This window comes from Caloenas nicobarica, unplaced genomic scaffold (genome assembly GCF_036013445.1).
Source record: "Caloenas nicobarica isolate bCalNic1 unplaced genomic scaffold, bCalNic1.hap1 Scaffold_614, whole genome shotgun sequence".
Taxonomy (NCBI): Eukaryota; Metazoa; Chordata; class Aves; order Columbiformes; family Columbidae; genus Caloenas; species Caloenas nicobarica.
Genome location: NW_027017603.1, coordinates 1 through 20091, shown reverse-complemented (window position 1 = coordinate 20091; position 20091 = coordinate 1). Strand labels below are relative to the sequence as shown.

General features: G+C 67.4%; 1 protein-coding gene across 1 annotated transcript; it reads left to right on the top strand.

Annotated features, from left to right (window-relative positions):
* Positions 1-1806: 1806 nt before the first annotated feature.
* On the top strand, positions 1807-20006 carry PRKCG (protein kinase C gamma; the record flags this gene model as incomplete). Its single annotated transcript, XM_065658130.1, has 17 exons — positions 1807-2004; positions 4063-4094; positions 5911-5993; positions 7449-7560; positions 8403-8534; positions 9262-9418; positions 10163-10297; positions 11762-11849; positions 12297-12326; positions 12852-12989; positions 15435-15608; positions 16869-16960; positions 17179-17241; positions 17315-17453; positions 18031-18111; positions 19321-19428; positions 19955-20006. Coding segments are annotated over exons 1-17 (1759 nt in total), but the record flags the coding sequence as incomplete, so codon positions are not given.
* Between the last annotated feature and the right edge of the window lie 85 nt (positions 20007-20091).

The window sequence follows — 20091 nt, the reverse complement described above, 5'->3', positions numbered from 1 at the left end:
GGTCGGTGCGTGTGTCCGTGTGTCCGTCCGCAGGTGGGTCCGTGTGTCCGTCCGGGGGTCCGTCCATCCCCCCCCGCCCGGGTCCGTGGGTCCGTCTGTGGGTCCGTCTGTCCCACGCCGCATCCCCCCCCCCCCGCCCCCGTCCCCGTCCGTCTGTCTGTCCGTCCCCTCCCGGACCCCCCCCGCCGCCCGCTTCCCCCAACCTGTCCGTGGGTCCGGCCGTGGGTGGGTCCGTCCGTCTGTCCGGCCGTGGGCGGGGGCGGCCGTTGAGTCACCGGCCGGGGGCGGCTCCGCCCGTCTGTCCGTCCGTCTGTCCGCCCGTCTGTCCGCCCGCGGCTCTGGGAGCGCCCACGTGTCCGTGGGTCCGTCCGCGTGTCCGCCCACACGCTCGCGGGTCCGCGTCCGTGGGTCTGTCCGTGGGTCCTTCCCCGTGTCCGTGTGTCCGTGGGTCTGTCCGTGGGTCTGTCCGTGGGTCTGTCCGTGGGTCCTTCCCCGTGTCCGTGGGTCTGTCCGTGGGTCTGTCCGTGTGTCCGCCCTCCCCCTCAGCCCGTCTGTCCCCTGCCGCCCCGTCCGTGTGTCCGTCCCCGTGTCTATGGGTCCGTCCCTGTGTCCGTGGGTCCGTCCATGGTCCATCCCCGTGTCTGTGGGTCTGCCTGCGTGTCCGTGGGTCCATCCCCGTGTCTGTGGGTCTGTCCGTTGGTCCATCCATGTGTCCGTGGGTCTGTCTGTGGGTCCATCTGTGTGTCCGTCCCCGTGTCCGTGTGTCCCCGTGTCCGTGTGTCCCTGACTCTCTCTCTCCGCAGCCTGTGTCCGTTCGTCTGTCTGTCTGTGGGGATGTCTGTGTGTCCCTCTCTCTCTCTCTCTGCAGCCCGTGTCCATCTGTCCGTCCGTCCGTCCGTCTGTCTGTATGTCTGTGGGGACGTCCGTGTGTCCCTGACCCGCTCTCTCCCTCTCCCCACAGCCCGTGTCCGTCCGTCCGTCCCGTGTCCGTGCGTCCCTGACCCCCTGTCCGCGCAGCCCGTGTCCGTGTGTCCGTCTGTCTGTCTGTCTGTCTGTGGGGATGTCTGTGTGTCCCCGACCCATTCCCTCTCTCTCCCTGTAGCCCGTGTCCCTGTGTCCATCTGTCCCGTGTCCCTGTGTCCGTCTGTCCCGTGTCTGTGCGTCCCTGACTCCCTGTCCGTGCAGCCCGTGTCCATGTGTCCGGCCGTCCCGTGTCCGTGTGTCCATCCGTCCCATGTCCGCGCGTCCCTGACCCCCTGTCCGTGCAGCCCATGTCCGTGTGTCCATCCGTCCGTCCCGTGTCCGTGTGTCCATCCGTCCCGTGTCCGCGCGTCCCTGACCCCCTGTCCGCGCAGCCCGTGTCCGTCTGTCCGTCCGTCCCGTGTCCGTGTGTCCGTCCGTCCCGTGTCCGCGCGTCCCTGACCCCTGTCCGCGCAGCCTGTGTCCGTGCGTCCGTCTGTCCGTCCCGTGTCCGTGTGTCTGTCCGTCCATCCCGTGTCCGCGCGTCCCTGACCCCCTGTCCGCGCAGCCCGTGTCCGTGTGTCTGTCCGTCCGTCCCGTGTCCGCGCGTCCCTGACCCCCTGTCCGCGCAGCCCGTGTCCGTGCGTCCGGCCGTCCCGTGTCCGTGTGTCCGTCCGTCCCGTGTCTGCGCATCCCTGACCCCCTGTCCGCGCAGCCCGTGTCCGTCTGTCCGTCCGTCCCGTGTCCGCGCGTCCCTGACCCCCTGTCCGCGCAGCCTGTGTCCGTGTGTCCGTCTGTCCGTCTGTCCCGTGTCCGCGCGTCCCTGACCCCCTGTCCGCGCAGCCCGTGTCCGTGCGTCCGGCCGGCCCGTGTCCGTCTGTCCGGCCGGCCCGCGGGCGCCATGGAGGCGGAGCGCGCGCGGCCGCGGTTCCTGCGCCGCGGGGCCCTGCGGCACAAGCTGGTGCACGAGGTGAAAAGCCACCGGTTCACCGCGCGGTTCTTCAAACAGCCCACGTTCTGCAGCCACTGCACCGACTTCATCTGGTGAGGGACACACAGACACACGGACAGACACACAGACCCACGGACAGACACACGGACACAGGGACAGACAGACAGACACACAGACAGACACACACACAGACACACAGACACCGCGGGTTCTTCAAACAGCCCACGTTCTGCAGCCACCGCACCGACTTCGTATGGGAAGGGGCGGACGGACACGGGGACAGACACACTGACACGCACACAGACACACGGACACACGGACACACAGGAACCCCAGCACACGGGGACCCAGGCATCCGGGTGACAGGGACCCAGGCGTCCGGGGCTCAGGGGACCCAGGCGTCCGGGTGACAGGGACCCAGGCGTCCAGGAACAGGGACCCAGGCGTCCGGGTGACAGGGACCCAGGCGTCCGGGGCTCAGGGGACCCAGGCGTCCGGGTGACAGGGACCCAGGCATCCAGGGCTCAGGGGACCCAGGCGTCCGGGGCTCAGGGGACCCAGGCGTCCGGGAACAGGGACCCAGGCGTCCGGGGCTCAGGAGACCCAGGTGTCCGGGAACAGGGACCCAGGCATCCGGGTGACAGGGACCCAGGCATCCAGGGCTCAGGGGACCCAGGCATCCGGGAACAGGGACCCAGGCGTCCGGGTGACAGGGACCCAGGCATCCAGGGCTCAGGGGACCCAGGCATCCGGGGCTCAGGGGACCCAGGCGTCCGGGAACAGGGACCCAGGCGTCCGGGGCTCAGGGGACCCAGGCGTCCGGGAACAGGGACCCAGGCATCTGGGGCTCGGGAGACCCAGGCGTACGGGGCTCAGGGGACCCAGGCGTCCAGGAACAGGGACCCAGGCGTCCGGGTGACAGGGACCCAGGCATCCAGGGCTCAGGGGACCCAGGCATCCGGGAACAGGGACCCAGGCGTCCAGGTGACAGTGACCCAGGCGTCCGGGTGACAGGGACCCAGGCATCCGGGTGACAGGGACCCAGGCATCCGGGGCTCGGGGGACCCAGGCGTCCGGGTGACAGGGACCCAGGCAACTGGGAACAGGGACCCAGGCGTCCGGGTGACAGGGACCCAGGCGTCCGAGTGACAGGGACCCAGGCATCCGGGGCTCAGGAGACCCAGGCATCCGGGGCTCGGGGGACCCAGGCGTCCGGGGCTCAGGGGACCCAGGCATCCGGGTGACAGGGACCCAGGTGTCCGGGAACAGGGAGCCAGGCGTCCAGGAACAGGGACCCAGGCGTCCGGGTGACAGGGACCCAGGCGTCCGGGGCTCAGGGGACCCAGGCATCCAGGGCTCAGGGGACCCAGGCATCCGGGGCTCGGGGGACCCAGGCGTCCGGGGCTCAGGGGACCCAGGCATCCGGGTGACAGGGACCCAGGTGTCCGGGAACAGGGAGCCAGGCGTCCAGGAACAGGGACCCAGGCGTCCGGGGCTCAGGAGACCCAGGCGTCCGGGTGACAGGGACCCAGGCGTCCGGGTGACAGGGACCCAGGTGTCCGGGAACAGGGAGCCAGGCGTCCAGGAACAGGGACCCAGGCGTCCGGGGCTCAGGGGACCCAGGCATCCAGGGCTCAGGGGACCCAGGCATCCGGGAACAGGGACCCAGGCATCCGGGTGACAGGGACCCAGGCATCCGGGGCTCAGGGGACCCAGGCGTCCGGGTGACAGGGACCCAGGCAACTGGGAACAGGGACCCAGGCGTCCGGGTGACAGGGACCCAGGCATCCAGGGCTCAGGAGACCCAGGCATCCGGGGCTCGGGGGACCCAGGCGTCCGGGGCTCAGGGGACCCAGGCGTCCGGGGCTCAGGAGACCCAGGCATCCGGGGCTCAGGGGACCCAGGCGTCCGGGTGACAGGGACCCAGGCGTCCGGGTGACAGGGACCCAGGTGTCCGGGGCTCAGGGGACCCAGGCGTCCGGGTGACAGGGACCCAGGTGTCCGGGGCTCAGGGGACCCAGGCGTCCGGGTGACAGGGACCCAGGCATCCGGGGCTCGGGGGACCCAGGCGTCCGGGGCTCAGGGGACCCAGGCGTCCGGAAACAGGGACCCAGGCGTCCGGGGCTGACGGAGCCGCTTCTGCTCCCCAGGGGCATCGGGAAGCAGGGACTGCAGTGCATGGGTGAGACCCCCACCCATGGGTGCCCCCCAGCACCCACGGGCCCCCCCCCGGACGCCTGGGTCCCCGGCGCGTGCTGGGCGTGGGCGGGGCCGCGTGGGCGGGGCCCGGGCGATGATTGACAGGCGGGGGGGGGCAGCGCTTCCCGCGGCCGTTGCCGTGGCAACCGGGGCCCGTTGCTGAGCAACGGGGTGGGGGGGGGCTGGGGGGGGGGGGGGAATTTGGAGGGTTTGGGGGGCCGGGGGGGGCTGCGCTTGTTTTGGGTTATTTGGGGCTATTTTGTGTTATTTGGGGTTTTTTTGGGGGGCCCCGAGGTCATTTCTTGGGGTGTCCGGGGGGGTTGAGGTCTGGGGGTGTCAGGGGCTCCAGGGGCGGGTGGGGCGGTTCGGGCGGTTTGGGGCGATTCGGGTGGTTTTGGATGATTCATGTGGTTTTGGGGCGATTCGGGCCATTTTTGGGGTGATTCGGGCGGGTTTGGGTGATTCAGGTGGTTTTTGGGGCGATTCGGGCCGGTTTGGGGCGATTCAGGCCAGTTTTGGGGCAATTCGGGCGGTTTTGGGGCAATTCAGGCCATTTTTGGGGCGATTCGGGCGGTTTTGGGGCGATTCGGGCGGTTTTGGGGCGATTCGGGCCATTTTTGGGGCGATTCGGGCCATTTTGGGGCAATTCGGGCCATTCTGGGGCGATTCGGGACATTTTTGGGGTGATTCAGGCCATTTTTGGGGCAATTTGGGCCGGTTTTGGGGCGATTCGAGCGGTTTCGGGGTGATTCGGGCGGTTTTGGGGCAATTTGGGCCGGTTTGGGGCGATTCAGGCCAGTTTTGGGGTGATTCAGGCCATTTTTGGGGCGATTCGGGCGGTTTTGGGGCAATTCGGGCGGTTTTGGGGCAATTTGGGCGGTTTTGGGGCAATTTGGGCCAGTTTTGGGGCAATTCGGGCTGGTTTTGGGTGATTCAGGTGGTTTTGGGGTGATTCGGGCCATTTTTGGGGTGATTCGGGCGGTTTTGGGGCGATTCGGGCGGTTTTGGGGCGATTCAGGCCATTTTTGGGGCAATTTGGGCCAGTTTTGGGGCGATTCGGGCCGTTTTGGGGTGATTCGGGCGGTTTTGGGGCGATTCGGGCGGTGTTGGGGCGATTCAGGCCATTTTTGGGGCGATTCGGGCGGTTTTGGGACAATTCGGGCAGTTTTGGGGCGATTCGGGCTGGTTTTGGGTGATTCAGGTGGTTTTGGGGCGATTCGGGCAGTTTTGGGGTGATTCAGGCCAGTTTTGGGGCAATTTGGGCCAGTTTTGGGGCAATTCAGGCCATTTTTGGGGCAATTTGGGCCGGTTTTGGGGCGATTCGGGCCGTTTTGGGGTGATTTGGGCAGTTTTGGGGCGATTCAGGCCATTTTTGGGGCGATTTGGGCTGGTTTTGGGGCAATTCGGGAAGTTTTGGGGCGATTCGGGCAGTTTTGGGTCGATTTGGGCCGGTTTTGGGGCAATTCGGGCTGGTTTTGGGTGATTCAGGTGGTTTTGGGGTGATTCGGGCCTTTTTTGGGGTGATTCGGGCGGTTTTGGGGTGATTTGGGCGGTTTTGGGGCGATTCGGGCGGTTTCGGGGCGATTCGGGCGGTTTTGGGGCGATTCGAGCGGTTTTGGGGCGATTCGGGCGGTTTTGGGGCGATTCGAGCGGTTTTGGGGCGATTCGGGCGGTTTTGGGGTGATTCAGGCCATTTTTGGGGCAATTTGGGCCGGTTTGGGGGCGATTCGGGCGGGTTCGGGGGTGGTTTGGGGGCGACTTTAGCCGCTCCGGGCCGTTTTTGGGCTGTTTCTCCCCAGTTTGCAGTTTCGTGGTTCACAAGCGCTGTCACGAGTTCGTCACGTTCGAGTGTCCGGGCGCCGGGAAGGGGCCGCAGACCGACGTGAGCGGGGGAGGCGCGCCCGGACGCCTGGGTCCCTTCCTGCGGGTCCCCGAACTCCTGGGTCCCTTCCTGGGGGTCCCCGAACTCCTGGGTCCCTTTTTGGCGGTCCCCGAACTCCTGGGTCCCTTCCTGGGGGTCCCCGAACTCCTGGGTCCCTTCCTGGGGGTCCCCGAACTCCTGGGTCCCTTTTTGTGGGGGGTCCCCGGACGCCTGGGTCCCTTCCTGCGGGTCCCCGAACTCCTGGGTCCCTTCCTGGGGGTCCCCGAACTCCTGGGTCCCTTTTTGTGGGGGGTCCCCGGACGCCTGGGTCCCTTTTTGGTGGTCCCCGAACTCCTGGGTCCCTTTTTGTGGGGGGTTCCCGGACGCCTGGGTCCTTTTCTGGGGGTCCCCGAACTCCTGGGTCCCTTTTTGTGGGGGGTTCCCAGACGCCTGGGTCCCTTCCTGGGGGTCCCCGAACTCCTGGGTCCCTTCCTGGGGGTCCCCGAACTCCTGGGTCCCTTTTCGTGGGGGGTTCCCGGATGCCTGGGTCCCTTTTTGGCGGTCCCCAAACTCCTGGGTCCCTTCCTGGGGGTCCCCGAACTCCTGGGTCCCTTTTTGTGGGGGGTTCTGGGACACCTGGGTCCCTTTTTGGCGGTCCCCGAACTCCTGGGTCCCTTTTTGTGGGGGGTCCCCGGACGCCTGGGTCCCTTCCTGGGGGTCCCCGAACTCCTGGGTCCCTTTTTGTGGGGGGTTCCCGGACGCCTGGGTCCTTTTCTGGGGGTCCTCGAACTCCTGGGTCCCTTTTTGTGGGGGGTTCTGGGACACCTGGGTCCCTTCCTGGGGGTCCCCGAACTCCTGGGTCCCTTCCTGGGGGTCCCCGAACTCCTGGGTCCCTTTTTGTGGGGGGTTCTGGGACACCTGGGTCCCTTCCTGGGGGTCCCCGAACTCCTGGGTCCCTTCCTGGGGGTCCCCGAACTCCTGGGTCCCTTTTTGTGGGGGGTTCCCGGACGCCTGGGTCCCTTCCTGGCGGTCCCCGAACTCCTGGGTCCCTTTTTTTGGGCTCCCGAACTCCTGGGTCCCTTTTTGTGGGTTCCCGAACTCCTGGGTCCCTTTTCCAGGCGCCTCCCGGACGCCTGGGTCCCCTCCGGGTGCCTTATTTGATCCCCTCCCCCCCTCCCCCAGCTCCAAAACGTCCCAATTTCTCCGCTAAATGTTCCCATTTTGGGGGGGGGGGGGAGGGGTGACCCAAATCGGGGCGTCCTTGGCCTAAAAACGGGGGGCAGGGGGGGTTGGGCGTCCTCGTGCGGGGGGGGGGGGGGGCGTTTTGCACACGCGCGTGCACGAGGACGGGGGGACCTGGGGTGCGGGGGGGGGGGGGTTTGCACGTTGATTTTCCCCCCCCCCCCACCCCCCCCAAATCCCCCCAACGGCCCCTCCCCCGCCGCGCGCGGCCTCGCACGCGCGTGTGCCCCCCAGGACCCGCGGAACAAGCACAAGTTCAAGGTGCACAGCTACAGCAGCCCCACGTTCTGCGACCACTGCGGCTCCCTGCTCTACGGCCTCGTGCACCAGGGCATGAAGTGCTCGTGTGAGCGCGCGGGGCGCTTGTGCAAGGGGGTGGGGGAGAGCGGGCACGGCGTTTGCACGAGGGCTTTGCGCAACGGGCTCGTGCGAGGGGGTGGAGGTGAGCGTGCAAGGGGGTTGCGTGAGGGGCTCGTGCAAAAGCGCGTGTGCAAGGGGGTGGGGGAGAGCGTGCAAGGGGTTTGCATTAGGGCTTTGTGCAAAGCACTTGTGCAAGGGGCTCGTGCAAGGGGGTGGAGGCGAGCGTGCACGGGGTTTGCGTGAGGGGCTCGTGCAAAGGGCTTGTGCAAGGGGTTCAGGGAGAGCGTGCAAGGGGTTTGCGTGAGGGGCCTGTGCAAAAGCGCGTGTGCAAGGGTCTCGTGCAAGGGGGTGGAGGTGAGCGTGCAAGGGGTTTGCGTGAGGGGCTCGTGCAAAGCGCGTGTGCAAGGGGTTCAGGGAGAGTGTGCACGGGGTTTGTGTGAGGGGCTCGTGCAAAAGCACGTGTGCAAGGGGCTCGTGCAAGGGGGTGGGGGAGAGCGTGCAAGGGGTTTGCATTAGGGCTTTGTGCAAAGCACTTGTGCAAGGGGCTCGTGCAAGGGGGTGGAGGCGAGCGTGCACGGGGTTTGCCTGAGGGGCTCGTGCAAAGCGCTTGTGCGAGGGGTAGGGGAGCGGGGGCAGGTGTGTAAAGTGCTTGTGCAAAGCCCCATGCAATGCTTGTGCACTTCTCGCGCGAGCCCCGCTGCGATGCCCGCGCCATGCTTGCACGGTGCACGCGACCCTCGTGCAACGCTCCCGGGACGCTGGCGCGCGGCCTCGTGCGAAGCCTCGTGCAACGTGCGCGAGCCTCGTGCGAGCGCCGCGCCCCCGCAGGCTGCGAGATGAACGTGCACAAGCGCTGCGTGCAGAGCGTCCCCAGCCTGTGCGGCGTCGACCACACCGAGCGCCGGGGGCGGCTGCAGCTGCGGATCCGGGCGCTGCCGGGGGAGCAGCTGCACGTCACCGGTACCGGACGCCTGGGTCCCTCCCGGATGCCTGGGTCCCCTCCTGGACTCCTGGGTCCCTGCCCTGAACTCCTGGGTCCCTCCCAGTCTCCTGGGTCCCCTCCCAGATGCCTGGGTCCCCCCCGAACTCCTGTGTCCCCAGAACTCCTGGGTCCCTCCCGAACTCCTGGGTCCCTCCCGAACTCCTGGGTCCCCTCCCAAACTCCTGTGTCCCCTGAACTCCTGGGTCCCTTCCCGAACTCCTGGGTCCCCTCCCGGACTCCTGGGTCCCCTCCCGGACTCCTGGGTCCCTCCCGGACTCCTGGGTCCTTCCAACCCCTGTGTCCCCTGAACTCCTGGGTCCCCCCCGAACTCCTGGGTCCCCTCCCGGACTCCTGGGTTCCCGCCCGAACTCCTGGGTCCCCTCCCGGATGCCTGTGTCCCCCGAACTCCTGGGTCCCTCCCGAACTCCTGGGTCCCCTCCCAAACTCCTGTGTCCCCTGAACTCCTGGGTCCCTCCCGGACTCCTGGGTCCCTCCCGAACTCCTGGGTCCCCTCCCGGACTCCTGGGTCCCCTCCCGGACTCCTGGGTCCCCCCTGAACTCCTGGGTCCCCCCCGAACTCCTGGGTCCCCTCCCGGACTCCTGGGTCCTCCCAACCCCTGTGTTCCCCGAACTCCTGGGTCCCCTCCCGAACTCCTGGGTCCCCCCGGACGCCTGGGTCCCCCCGGACGCCTGGGTCCCTCGCAGTGGGGGAGGCTCGGAACCTGATCCCCATGGACCCCAACGGGCTCTCGGATCCGTACGTGAAGCTCAAGCTCATCCCGGACCCCAAGAACCTCTCGAAGCAGAAAACGCGGACGGTGAAGGCGACGCTGAACCCCGTGTGGAACGAGGCCTTTCTCTTGTGAGTCCTCGTGCAAAACCGCCCGGGGACCCTCGTGCAAACCCTCGTGGGAACCCTCGTGCAAACCCTCGTGATTCCTTGTGCAAACCCTTGTGCGATTCTGCATGCAAAAGCTTGTGCAAACCCTCGTGCGATTCTGCATGCAAATGCTTGTGCGAACCCTCGTGCGAACCCTCACGGGAATCCCTCTGCAAACCCTGGTGCGATTCTGTGTGCAAACCCTTGTGCAACCCCCGCCCAGGAATCCTCGTGCAAATGCTCGTGTGATTCTGTGTGCAAACGCTTGTGCAAACCCTGGTGCGATTCTGCATGCAAACCCTTGTGCAAGCCCCCCCGGGAATCCTTGTGCAAACCCTCGTGCGATTCTGCGTGCAAATGCTTGTGCAAACCCTTGTGCGAACCCTCCTGGGAATCCTCGTGCAAACCCTCGTGCGATCCTGCGTGCAAACCCCGGTGCAAACCCTCGTGCAAACCCCGGTGCAAACCCTGCTGTGAGTCCCCGCGCTTGTGCACGAGGTGGGGGGCGGGGTCACGGGGCCGTCACGTGCGTGTCGCACGAGCGTTTCACGAGGACCCCCCCACACACACACACACCGTTCCCCGCATCCGGGGGCGCGGAGCAGCCGCTCACGAGGGTTTTGCACGAGGACGGTGCGAGGGGGGGGACGCGGCGGGGATGGGGGGGGGGGCGGTGTCACGCGCGCGCGTCTCGTGTCGCACGAGCGTTTCACGAGGGCCCCGCAGCGCCCTGCGCCCCGGGGACGCCGAGCGCCGTCTGTCCATCGAGGTTTGGGACTGGGACCGCACGTCCCGCAACGACTTCATGGGCGCCATGAGCTTCGGGGTGGCCGAGCTGCTCAAGGGCCACGTGGACGGCTGGTGAGCGCACGGGGGCTGCACGAGGGGCTTGCACGAGGGGTTTGCACGGGGGCTGCACGAGGAGCTTGCACGAGGGGCTTGCACGGGGGCTGCACAAGGAGCTTGCACGAGGGGCTTGCACGGGGGCTGCACGAGGGCTGCACGAGGAGCTTGCACGAGGGGCTTGCACGGGGGCTGCACGAGGAGCTTGCACGAGGGGCTTGCACGGGGGCTGCACGGGGGCTGCACGAGAGGCTTGCACAAGGGGCTTGCACGGGGGCTGCACGGGGGCTGCACGAGGGGCTTGCACAAGGGGCTTGCACGGGGGATGCATGGGGGATGCACGAGGAGCTTGCACGAGGGGCTTGCACGGGGGCTGCACGAGGAGCTTGCACGAGGCGCTTGCACGGGGGCTGCACGAGGAGCTTGCACGAGGGGCTTGCACGGGGGCTGCACGAGGAGCTCGCACGGGGGTGTTGCTGGGGTCTTGCACAATGACCTGGAACAAGGGACTTGCCCAGGGGCTTCACCAGGGTCTTGCACAAGGACATGGAATGAGGAGCTTGCACGGGGGCTTCAGGGGGTCTTGCACGAGGAGCTTGCACGGGGGCTTCGTGGGGGACTCGCATGAGGAGGTTGCACGGGGGCTTCACCAGGGTCTTGCACGAGGAGCTTGCACGGGGGCTTCGTGGGGGTCTTGCACAATGACTTGGAACGAGGAGCTTGCACGGGGGCTTCAGGGGGTCTTGCACGAGGGTCTCACGTGGGAGCTTTGCACGAGGACCTGGGCCGAGCAGCTTGCGCGGGGGCTTCACGAGGAGCCGGCACAGGGGGCCGGGGGGGTTGCACGGGGGGTCTCACGTGGGAACGTTGCACGAGGACGGCGCACGGGGGTTCCCGTGGGGGAGGGGCTGGCACGGGGATCCGGAGCCCTGAGACCTGCGCGCGTCCCCGCGTCCGTCCGTCCCCGTCTGTCCGTCCCCACAATGTCCCCTCATCTGTCCATGCCCCCGTGTCCCCGTGTCCGTCCGTGTGTCCGTGTGTCCGTCCCGGTGTCCATTTGTCCGTGTGTCCATGTGTCCGTGTGTCTGTCTGTGTGTCCGTGTGTCCGTGTGTCCGTCCCGGTGTCCATGTGTCCGTGTGTCCGTGTGTCCGTGTGTCTGTCTGTGTGTCCGTGTGTCCGTCCCGGTGTCCATGTGTCCGTGTGTCTGTCCTGGTGTCCGTGTGTGTGTGTGTCTGTCCTGGTGTCCATGTGTCCATGTGTCCGTGTGTCCATGTGTCCATGTGTCCATCCCGGTGTCCGTGTGTCCGTGTGTCCGTGTGTCCATCTGTGTGTCCGTGTGTCCGTGTGTCCATGTGTCCGTGCGTCCGTGTGTCCGTGCGTCCGTGTGACCATGCGTCCGTGTGTCCATGTGTCCGTCCCGGTGTCCGTGTGTCCGTGTGTCCGTGTGTCCATCCATGTGTCCGTGTGTCCGTGTGCCGCAGGTTCAAGCTGCTGAACCAGGAGGAGGGCGAGTTTTACAACGTTCCCGTCGCCGACACCGACGACTGCGGCCTGAGGCCCAAGTTCGAGGTCACGGCCCCCCCGGGACCCCCGGGAACCCCAAACCCCCGGGACCCCCGGGACCCCCCGACCCCCCCAAACCCCCGGGACCCCCGGGAACCCTGACCCCCCGGGACCCCCAAACCCCCAAAACCCCCGGGAACCCCCGACCCCCCGAAACCCCCGGGAACCCCCGGGACCCCCGACCCCCCCGAAACCCCCGGGACCCCCCGACCCCCCGGGAACCCCTGAAACCCCCGGGAACCCCCGGGACCCCCGACCCCCCCGAAACCCCCGGGACCCCCGGGACCCCCCGAAACCCCCGGGAACCCCCGGGACCCCAAACCCCTGAAACCCCCGGGACCCCCCGACCCCCCGGGAACCCCTGGGAACCCCTGAAACCCCCGGGAACCCCCGGGACCCCCAACCCCCTGGGACCCCCCGACCCCCCCCCGAATTTCCCTCCGTCTCTTCCAGGCCTGTAATTACCCCCTGGAGCTCTACGAGGTACAGGGGCAAAGGGCGGGGGGCAAAGGTCAGGGGTCAAGGGCGGGGGGCAAGGGCAGGACACCCCCCTCCCCCAATGGGTTCCCCCCTCCCGGACGCCTGGGTCCCCCCGGGCGGGGGGACCCCCCAACCGTGACCCCCTTTGTGACCCCCTGACCCCTCGGTGACCCTTTTGTGACCCCTCGGTGACCCCTTGTCCCCTCTCTGACCCCTCAGTGACCCCTTGACCCCTTGGTGACCCCTTGGTGACCCCATAGGCACCCCTTGACCCCTCTGTGACCCTTTTGTGACCCTTTTGTGACCCCTCAGTGACCCCTTGACCCCTCTGTGACCCTTTTGTGACCCTTTTGTGACCCCTCGGTGACCCCTCGGTGACCCCTTGACCCCTCTGTGACCCTTTTGTGACCCCTCAGTGACCCTTCTCTGACCCGTTGGTGACCCCTTTGTGACCCCTTGACCCCTCGGCGACCCGTCGGTGCCCCCTCTCTGACCCCTGGGTGACCCCTGTGACCTTTGACCCCGCAGAAGGTGCGCCGGGGCCCGGGCCCCTCCCCCTCCCCCAGCCCCTCCCCCACGGAGCCCAAACGGTTCTTCAGCCCCGGGCGCCCGCAGCTCCAGGACTTCACCTTCCTCATGGTGCTGGGCAAGGGCTCCTTCGGGAAGGTGGGGCCCGCACCCCGAAACCGCTCCCCAAACCCGCACCCCGAAACCTGCACCCTGAACCTGCACCCCGAAACCTGCACCCCAAAACCGCTCCCCGAACCCGGACCCCGAAACCTGCACCCCGAACCTGCACCCCGAACCTGCACCCCGAACCCTGCACCCTGAAACCTGCACCCTGAACCCGCACCCCGAACCTGCACCCCAAACCCGCACCCCGAACCTGCACCCCAAACCCACACCCCAAACCTGCACCCCAAACCTGCACCCCGAACCTGCAACCCAAACCTGCACCCCGAACCTGCACCCCGAAACCTGCACCCCGAAACCTGCACCCTGAAACCTGCACCCCAAAACCTGCACCCCAAAACCTGCACCCCAAACCTGCACCCTGAAACCTGCACCCCAAACCTGCACCCCAAACCTGCACCCCGAACCCCGCACCCCGAAACCCGCACCCCGAACCCGGACCCCAAACCCGCACCCCAAACCCGCACCCCGAAACCTGCACCCCGAAACCTGCACCCCAAACCTGCACCCCAAACCTGCACCCCGAACCTGCACCCCGAACCTGCACCCCGAAACCTGCACCCCAAACCTGCACCCCGAACCTGCACCCCGAACCTGCACCCCAAACCTGCACCCCAAACCTGCACCCCGAACCTGCACCCCGAACCTGCACCCCAAACCTGCACCCCAAACCTGCATCCCGAACCTGCACCCCGAACCTGCACCCCAAACCTGCACCCCAAACCTGCACCCCGAACCTGCACCCCGAACCTGCACCCCGAAACCTGCACCCCAAACCTGCACCCCAAACCCGCACCCCAAACCTGCACCCCAAACCCGCACCCCGAAACCTGCACCCCAAACCTGCACCCCAAACCTGCACCCCGAACCTGCACCCCGAACCTGCACCCCGAAACCTGCACCCCAAACCTGCACCCCAAACCCGCACCCCGAAACCGCTCCCTGAAACTGCCTCCGAACCTGCACCCCAAAACCTGCACCCTGAAACCTGCACCCCGAACCTGCACCCCAAACCTGCACCCCAAACCTGCACCCCGAACCTGCACCCCGAACCCCGCACCCCGAAACCCGCACCCCGAACCCGGACCCCAAACCCGCACCCCAAACCCGCACCCCGAAACCTGCACCCCAAACCTGCACCCCAAACCTGCACCCCGAACCTGCACCCCGAACCTGCACCCCGAAACCTGCACCCCAAACCTGCACCCCAAACCCGCACCCCGAAACCTGCATCCCAAACCCGCACCCCAAACCCGCACCCCGAAACCTGCACCCCAAACCTGCACCCCAAACCTGCACCCCAAACCCGCACCCCGAACCTGCACCCTGAAACCTGCACCCTGAAACCTGCACCCCAAAACCGCTCCCCGAACCCGCACCCCGAACCCGCACCCCGAACCTGCACCCCGAACCTGCACCCCGAACCTGCACCCTGGAACCGCTCCCCGAACCTGCACCCCGAAACCTGCACCCCGAACCTGCACCCCAAACCTGCACCCTGAAACCTGCACCCCGAACCTGCACCCCAAAACCTGCACCCCAAACCTGCACCCCAAACCTGCACCCCGAACCTGCATCCCGAACCTGCACCCCAAACCTGCACCCTGAAACCTGCACCCCGAACCTGCACCCCAAACCTGCACCCCAAACCTGCACCCTGAAACCTGCACCCTGAAACCCGCACCCTGAACCCCAAAACCCCAACCCCGAACCCCTGGGACCCCCCCAGGAACCCTCCGGGACCCCCCAACCCCCTGGGTGACCCCCAAACCCAGGGGACACCCCCCAAATCCATGGGGGACCCCAAAATCCATGGGGGGACTCCTGGGGCCCTCCCAGACCCAGACGCCTGGGTCCCCCCAGTCCCTGGGTCCCCCAAATCCCTGGGTCCCCCCAAACTCCTGGGTCCCCGCCGGACGCCTGGGTCCCCTTAATGCCTGGATCCCCCCAAACTCCTGGGTCCCCCCAGACGCCTGGGTTCCTCCGGACGCCTGGGTCCCCCCAAATCCCTGGGTCCCCCCAAACTCCTGGGTCCCCCCGGATGCCTGGGTTCCCCTGAACTCCTGGGTCCCCCAAACACCTGGGTCCCCTGGACGCCTGGGTCCCCCCCGGACGCCTGGGTCCCCCGAACCCCTGGGTTCCCCTGAACTCCTGGGTCCCCCCCGGACGCCTGGGTCCCCCAAACCCCTGGGTTCCCCTGAACTCCTGGGTCCCCCCCGGACGCCTGGGTCCCCCCCAGATGCCTGGGTCCCCCCCGGATGCCTGGGTCCCCTGAACCCCTGGGTTCCCCTGAACTCCTGGGTCCCCCCGGACGCCTGTGTCCCCCGGACGCCTGGGTCCCTCCCGGACGCCTGTGTCCCCCGGACGCCTGTGTCCCCCGGACGCCTGGGTCCCTCCCGGACGCCTGGGTCCCCGCAGGTGGTGCTGGCCGAGCGCCGCGGCTCGGCCGAGCTCTTCGCCATCAAGATCCTGAAGAAGGACGTGGTGGTTCAGGACGACGACGTCGCCTGCACCATGGTGGAGCGGAGGGTCCTGGCGCTGGGGCCGCGGCCGCATTTCCTCACGCACCTGCACTCCACCTTCCAGACCAGCGTACGGGGGCACTGGGAGCACTGGGAGAGACTGGGAAGGATGGGGAGGGATGGAGAGGGTTTGGGAGGGCTGGGGATGCGGCACTGGGAGGGACTGGGATGGGTCCGGAGGGGGCACTGGGAGCACTGGGAGGGACTGGGAGCACTGGGAGGGGGACTGGAGGGCACTGGGAGGAACTGGGAGCACTGGGAGGGATGGGGAGGGGGAACTGGGAGGGATCAGGAGGGATGGGGAGGGGGCACTGGGGGCACTGGGAGGAACTGGGAGCACTGGGAGGGATGGGGAGGGGGCACTGGGAGGGACTGGGACGGGTCCGGAGGGGGCACTGGGAGCACTGGGAGGGATGGGAAGGATGGGGAGGGATGGGGAGGGGGCACTGGGAGCACTGGGAGGAACTGGGAGGGGGACTGGAGGGCACTGGGAGGAACTGGGAGCACTGGGAGGGATGGGGAGGGGGCACTGGGAGCACTGGGAGGAACTGGGAAGGATGGGGAGGGATGGGGAGGGGGCACTGGGGGCACTGGGAGGAACTGGGAGGAACTGGGAAGGACGGGGAGGGATGGGGAGGGGGCACTGGGAGGAACTGGGAGCACTGGGAGGGATGGGGAGGGGGCACTGGGAGCACTGGGAGGAACTGGGAGGAACTGGGAAGGATGGGGAGGGATGGGGAGGGGGCACTGGGGGCACTGGGAGGAACTGGGAGCACTGGGAGGGATGGGGAGGGATGGGGAGGGGGCACTGGGAGGAACTGGGAGCACTGGGAGGGATGGGGAGGGATGGGGAGGGGGCACTGGGGGCACTGGGAGGAACTGGGAGGAACTGGGAAGGACGGGGAGGGATGGGGAGGGGGCACTGGGAGGAACTGGGAGCACTGGGAGGGATGGGGAGGGATGGGGAGGGGGCACTGGGAGCACTGGGAGGAACTGGGAGGGGGACTGGAGGGCACTGGGAGGAACTGGGAGCACTGGGAGGGATGGGGAGGGGGCACTGGGGGCACTGGGAGGAACTGGGAGGAACTGGGAAGGATGGGGAGGGATGGGGAGGGGGCACTGGGGGCACTGGGAGGAACTGGGAGCACTGGGAGGGATGGGGAGGGGGCACTGGGAGCACTGGGAGGGATGGGGAGGGGGCACTGGGAGCACTGGGTGTGTCAGGGGGCGTGTCCGGGTGTGGCTGTCAGTGGGCGGGGCGGTGGGCGGGGCCGGGCGGTGGGCGTGTCCGAGCCCGGTGGGCGTGTCCGAGCCGTGGCCCCGCCCCCAGGACCGCCTGTATTTCGTCATGGAGTACGTGACCGGCGGTGACCTCATGTACCACATCCAGCAGGTCGGCAAGTTCAGGGAGCCGCACGCCGCGTGAGTCACCCTGGCCTTGGCCTTGACCTTGACCCCCTGTGACCCCCCCCAACCCCTCTGACCCCCCCAGGGACCCCCAAACCCACCCTGACACCCCCAACCCTCCCCAAAATGCCTCCAAAACTGGGGTGGGGGGGTCCCCTAAGACCCCTCCCCAACTCAGAGGGTCCCCCGAATTCTGGGGTCCCCCCATAACCCCCCCTGTAATCCCCCCCCAGGTTTTACGCGGCCGAAATCGCCCTCGGGCTCTTTTTCCTGCACAACCAGGGAATCATTTACCGGTGAGACCCCCCCCAAACCTGCCCCCCCCAACCACGACCTTGGCCTTGACCTTGACCTTGACCCCCCCCCCAGGGACCTGAAGCTGGACAACGTCATGTTGGACGCCCAAGGCCACGTGAAAATCACCGATTTTGGGATGTGCAAAGAAAACATGTTCCCCGGGGCCACCACCCGAACCTTCTGCGGGACCCCCGACTACATCGCCCCCGAGGTGGGGGGACCCCGGAGTCCGGGGGGACCCAGGCGTCCGGAGGGCCCAGGCATTCGGGGGGGACCCAGGCGTCTGGGGAACCCAGGCGTTTGGGGGGGACCTAGGCATCCGGGGAAGCCAGGGGGTTTGGGGACCCAGGAGTTCGGGGGGGACCCAGGCATCCGGGGAAGCCAGGGGGTTGGGGGACCCAGGAGTTCGGGGGGGACCCAGGCATCCGGGGAAGCCAGGGGGTTGGGGGACCCAGGAGTTCGGGGGGGACCCAGGCATCTGGGGGACCCAGGGGGTTGGGGGACCCAGGCGTCCGGGAGGGGACCCAGGCGTTCGGGATGGACTCAGGAGTCTGGGGAGGGGACCCAGGAGTTCGGGGGGGACCCGGGATGTAGAGGCACCCAGATGTTGGGGGGGACCCGGACGTCCGGGAGGGACCCAGGCGTCCGGGGGACCCAGGAGATCGGGAGGGACCCAGGCGTCCGAGGAGGGGGAGCCCCCAGGCATCCGTTGGGCCTCCCGTCCAGCAGGGGGCGCCCGCGGCAGTTGGGGGGGTTCGGGGGGTCACTTTTGGGGTTCTGCCCCCCAGATCATCGCGTACCAGCCCTACGGCAAATCCGTGGACTGGTGGTCGTTCGGGGTGCTGCTCTACGAGATGCTGGCGGGACAGGTGGGTTCGGGGGGCCCGGGGGCTTTGGGGGGTCTGGGGGTCATTTGGGGGGGCCCAAGGCGGATTTGGGGGGGTCCTGGGGGTTATGGGGGGTCCGGGGGGGTTTTGGGGGGTCCTGGGGTGATTTGGGGGTCCCTGGGGGGTTTGGGGGGCTCTGGGGCGTTTTGGGGTGTCCGTGTGTGTTTTGGGGTGTCCCTGGGGTTTGGGAGCATCTGATTTTGGGGTGATTTGGGGCGATTTTGGGGTCCCCGCAGCCGCCGTTGGACGGGGAGGACGAGGACGAGCTGGGGGGTTTTGGGGTGTCCATGTCTGATTTTGGGGTGATTTGGGGCGATTTTGGGGTCCCCGCAGCCGCCGTTGGACGGGGAGGACGAGGACGAGCTGGGGGGTTTTGGGGTGTCCGTGTCTGATTTTGGGGTGATTTGGGGCGATTTTGGGGTCCCCGCAGCCGCCGTTCGACGGGGAGGACGAGGATGAGCTGGGGGGTTTTGGGGTGTCCATGTCTGATTTTGGGGTGATTTGGGGCGATTTTGGGGGTCCCCGCAGCCGCCGTTCGACGGGGAGGACGAGGACGAGCTGGGGGGTTTTGGGGTGTCCGTTTCTGATTTTGGGGTGATTTGGGGCGATTTTGGGGTCCCCGCAGCCGCCGTTCGACGGGGAGGACGAGGACGAGCTGGGGGGTTTTGGGGCGTCTGTGTCTGATTTTGGGGTGATTTGGGGCGATTTTGGGGTCCCCGCAGCTGCCGTTTGACAGGCAGGATGAGGACGAGCTGGGGGGTGGGGGGGTCTGATTTTGGGGTGATTTGGGGCGATTTTGGGGTCCCCGCAGCCGCCGTTGGACGGGAGGACGAGGACGAGCTGGGGGTTTTGGGGTGTCCGTGTCTGATTTTGGGGTGATTTGGGGCGATTTTGGGGTCCCCGCAGCCGCCGTTCGACGGGGAGGACGAGGACGAGCTGGGGGGTTTTGGGGTGTCCGTGTCTGATTTTGGGGTGATTTGGGGCGATTTTGGGGTCCCCGCAGCCGCCGTTGGACGGGGAGGACGAGGACGAGCTGGGGTGACTGTTGGGGTGTCCCTGGGGGTTTTGGGGCGTCTGTGTCTGATTTTTGGGGTCCCCGCAGCTGCCGTTTGACAGGGAGGATGAGGACGAGCTGGGGGGTGGGGGGGTCTGATTTTGGGGTGATTTGGGGCGATTTTGGGGTCCCCGCAGCCGCCGTTCGACGGGGAGGACGAGGACGAGCTGTTCCAGTCCATCCTGGAGCAGACGGTCACGTACCCCAAGTCCCTGTCCCGAGAGGCCGTCGCCGCCTGCAAGGGGGTGAGGGGGGACCCCGAAACCGGGGGGGACCCCGAAATCCTGGGGGGGACCCCGAAACCGGGGGGGACCCCGAAATCCTGGGGGGGAACCGGAAACCAGGGACCCCAAAACTGGGGGGGAACTGCAAACCGAGGAGGGACCCCAAAACTGGGGGCGACCCTGAAACCGGGGGGGACCCCAAAACTGAGGGGGGACCCCAAAATCCTGGGGGGGACCCTGAAACCGGGGGGGGACTGGAAACCAGGGGGGAACTGGAAACTGGGGGGGGACCCCAAAATCTGGGGGGGGGCCCCGAAACTGGGGGGGGAACCAGAAACTGGGGGGACCCTGAAACTGGGGGGGGGTTTGGGGTGCAGGGTGTTTTTCTGGGGTGTCCTGGTGGGGTTTTTGGGGTGTTTTGGGTGGGGTTTTGGGTGGTTTTGGGTGATTTTCGGGGTGGTTTGGGGTGTTTGGGGTGTTTTGGGGTGGTTTGGGTGGTTTTTGGGGTTTTTTTGGGTGTTTTCGGGCGCTGACCCCCCACCCCCAGTTCCTGACCAAGCACCCCAGGCGCCGCCTGGGGGGGTCATTGGGGTGTCCCGGTGGGTGTTTTGGGGTGGTTTGGGTGGTTTTGGGGTGTTTTGGGGGGTTTGGGTGATTTCGGGGTTTTTTGGGGTGGTTTTTTGG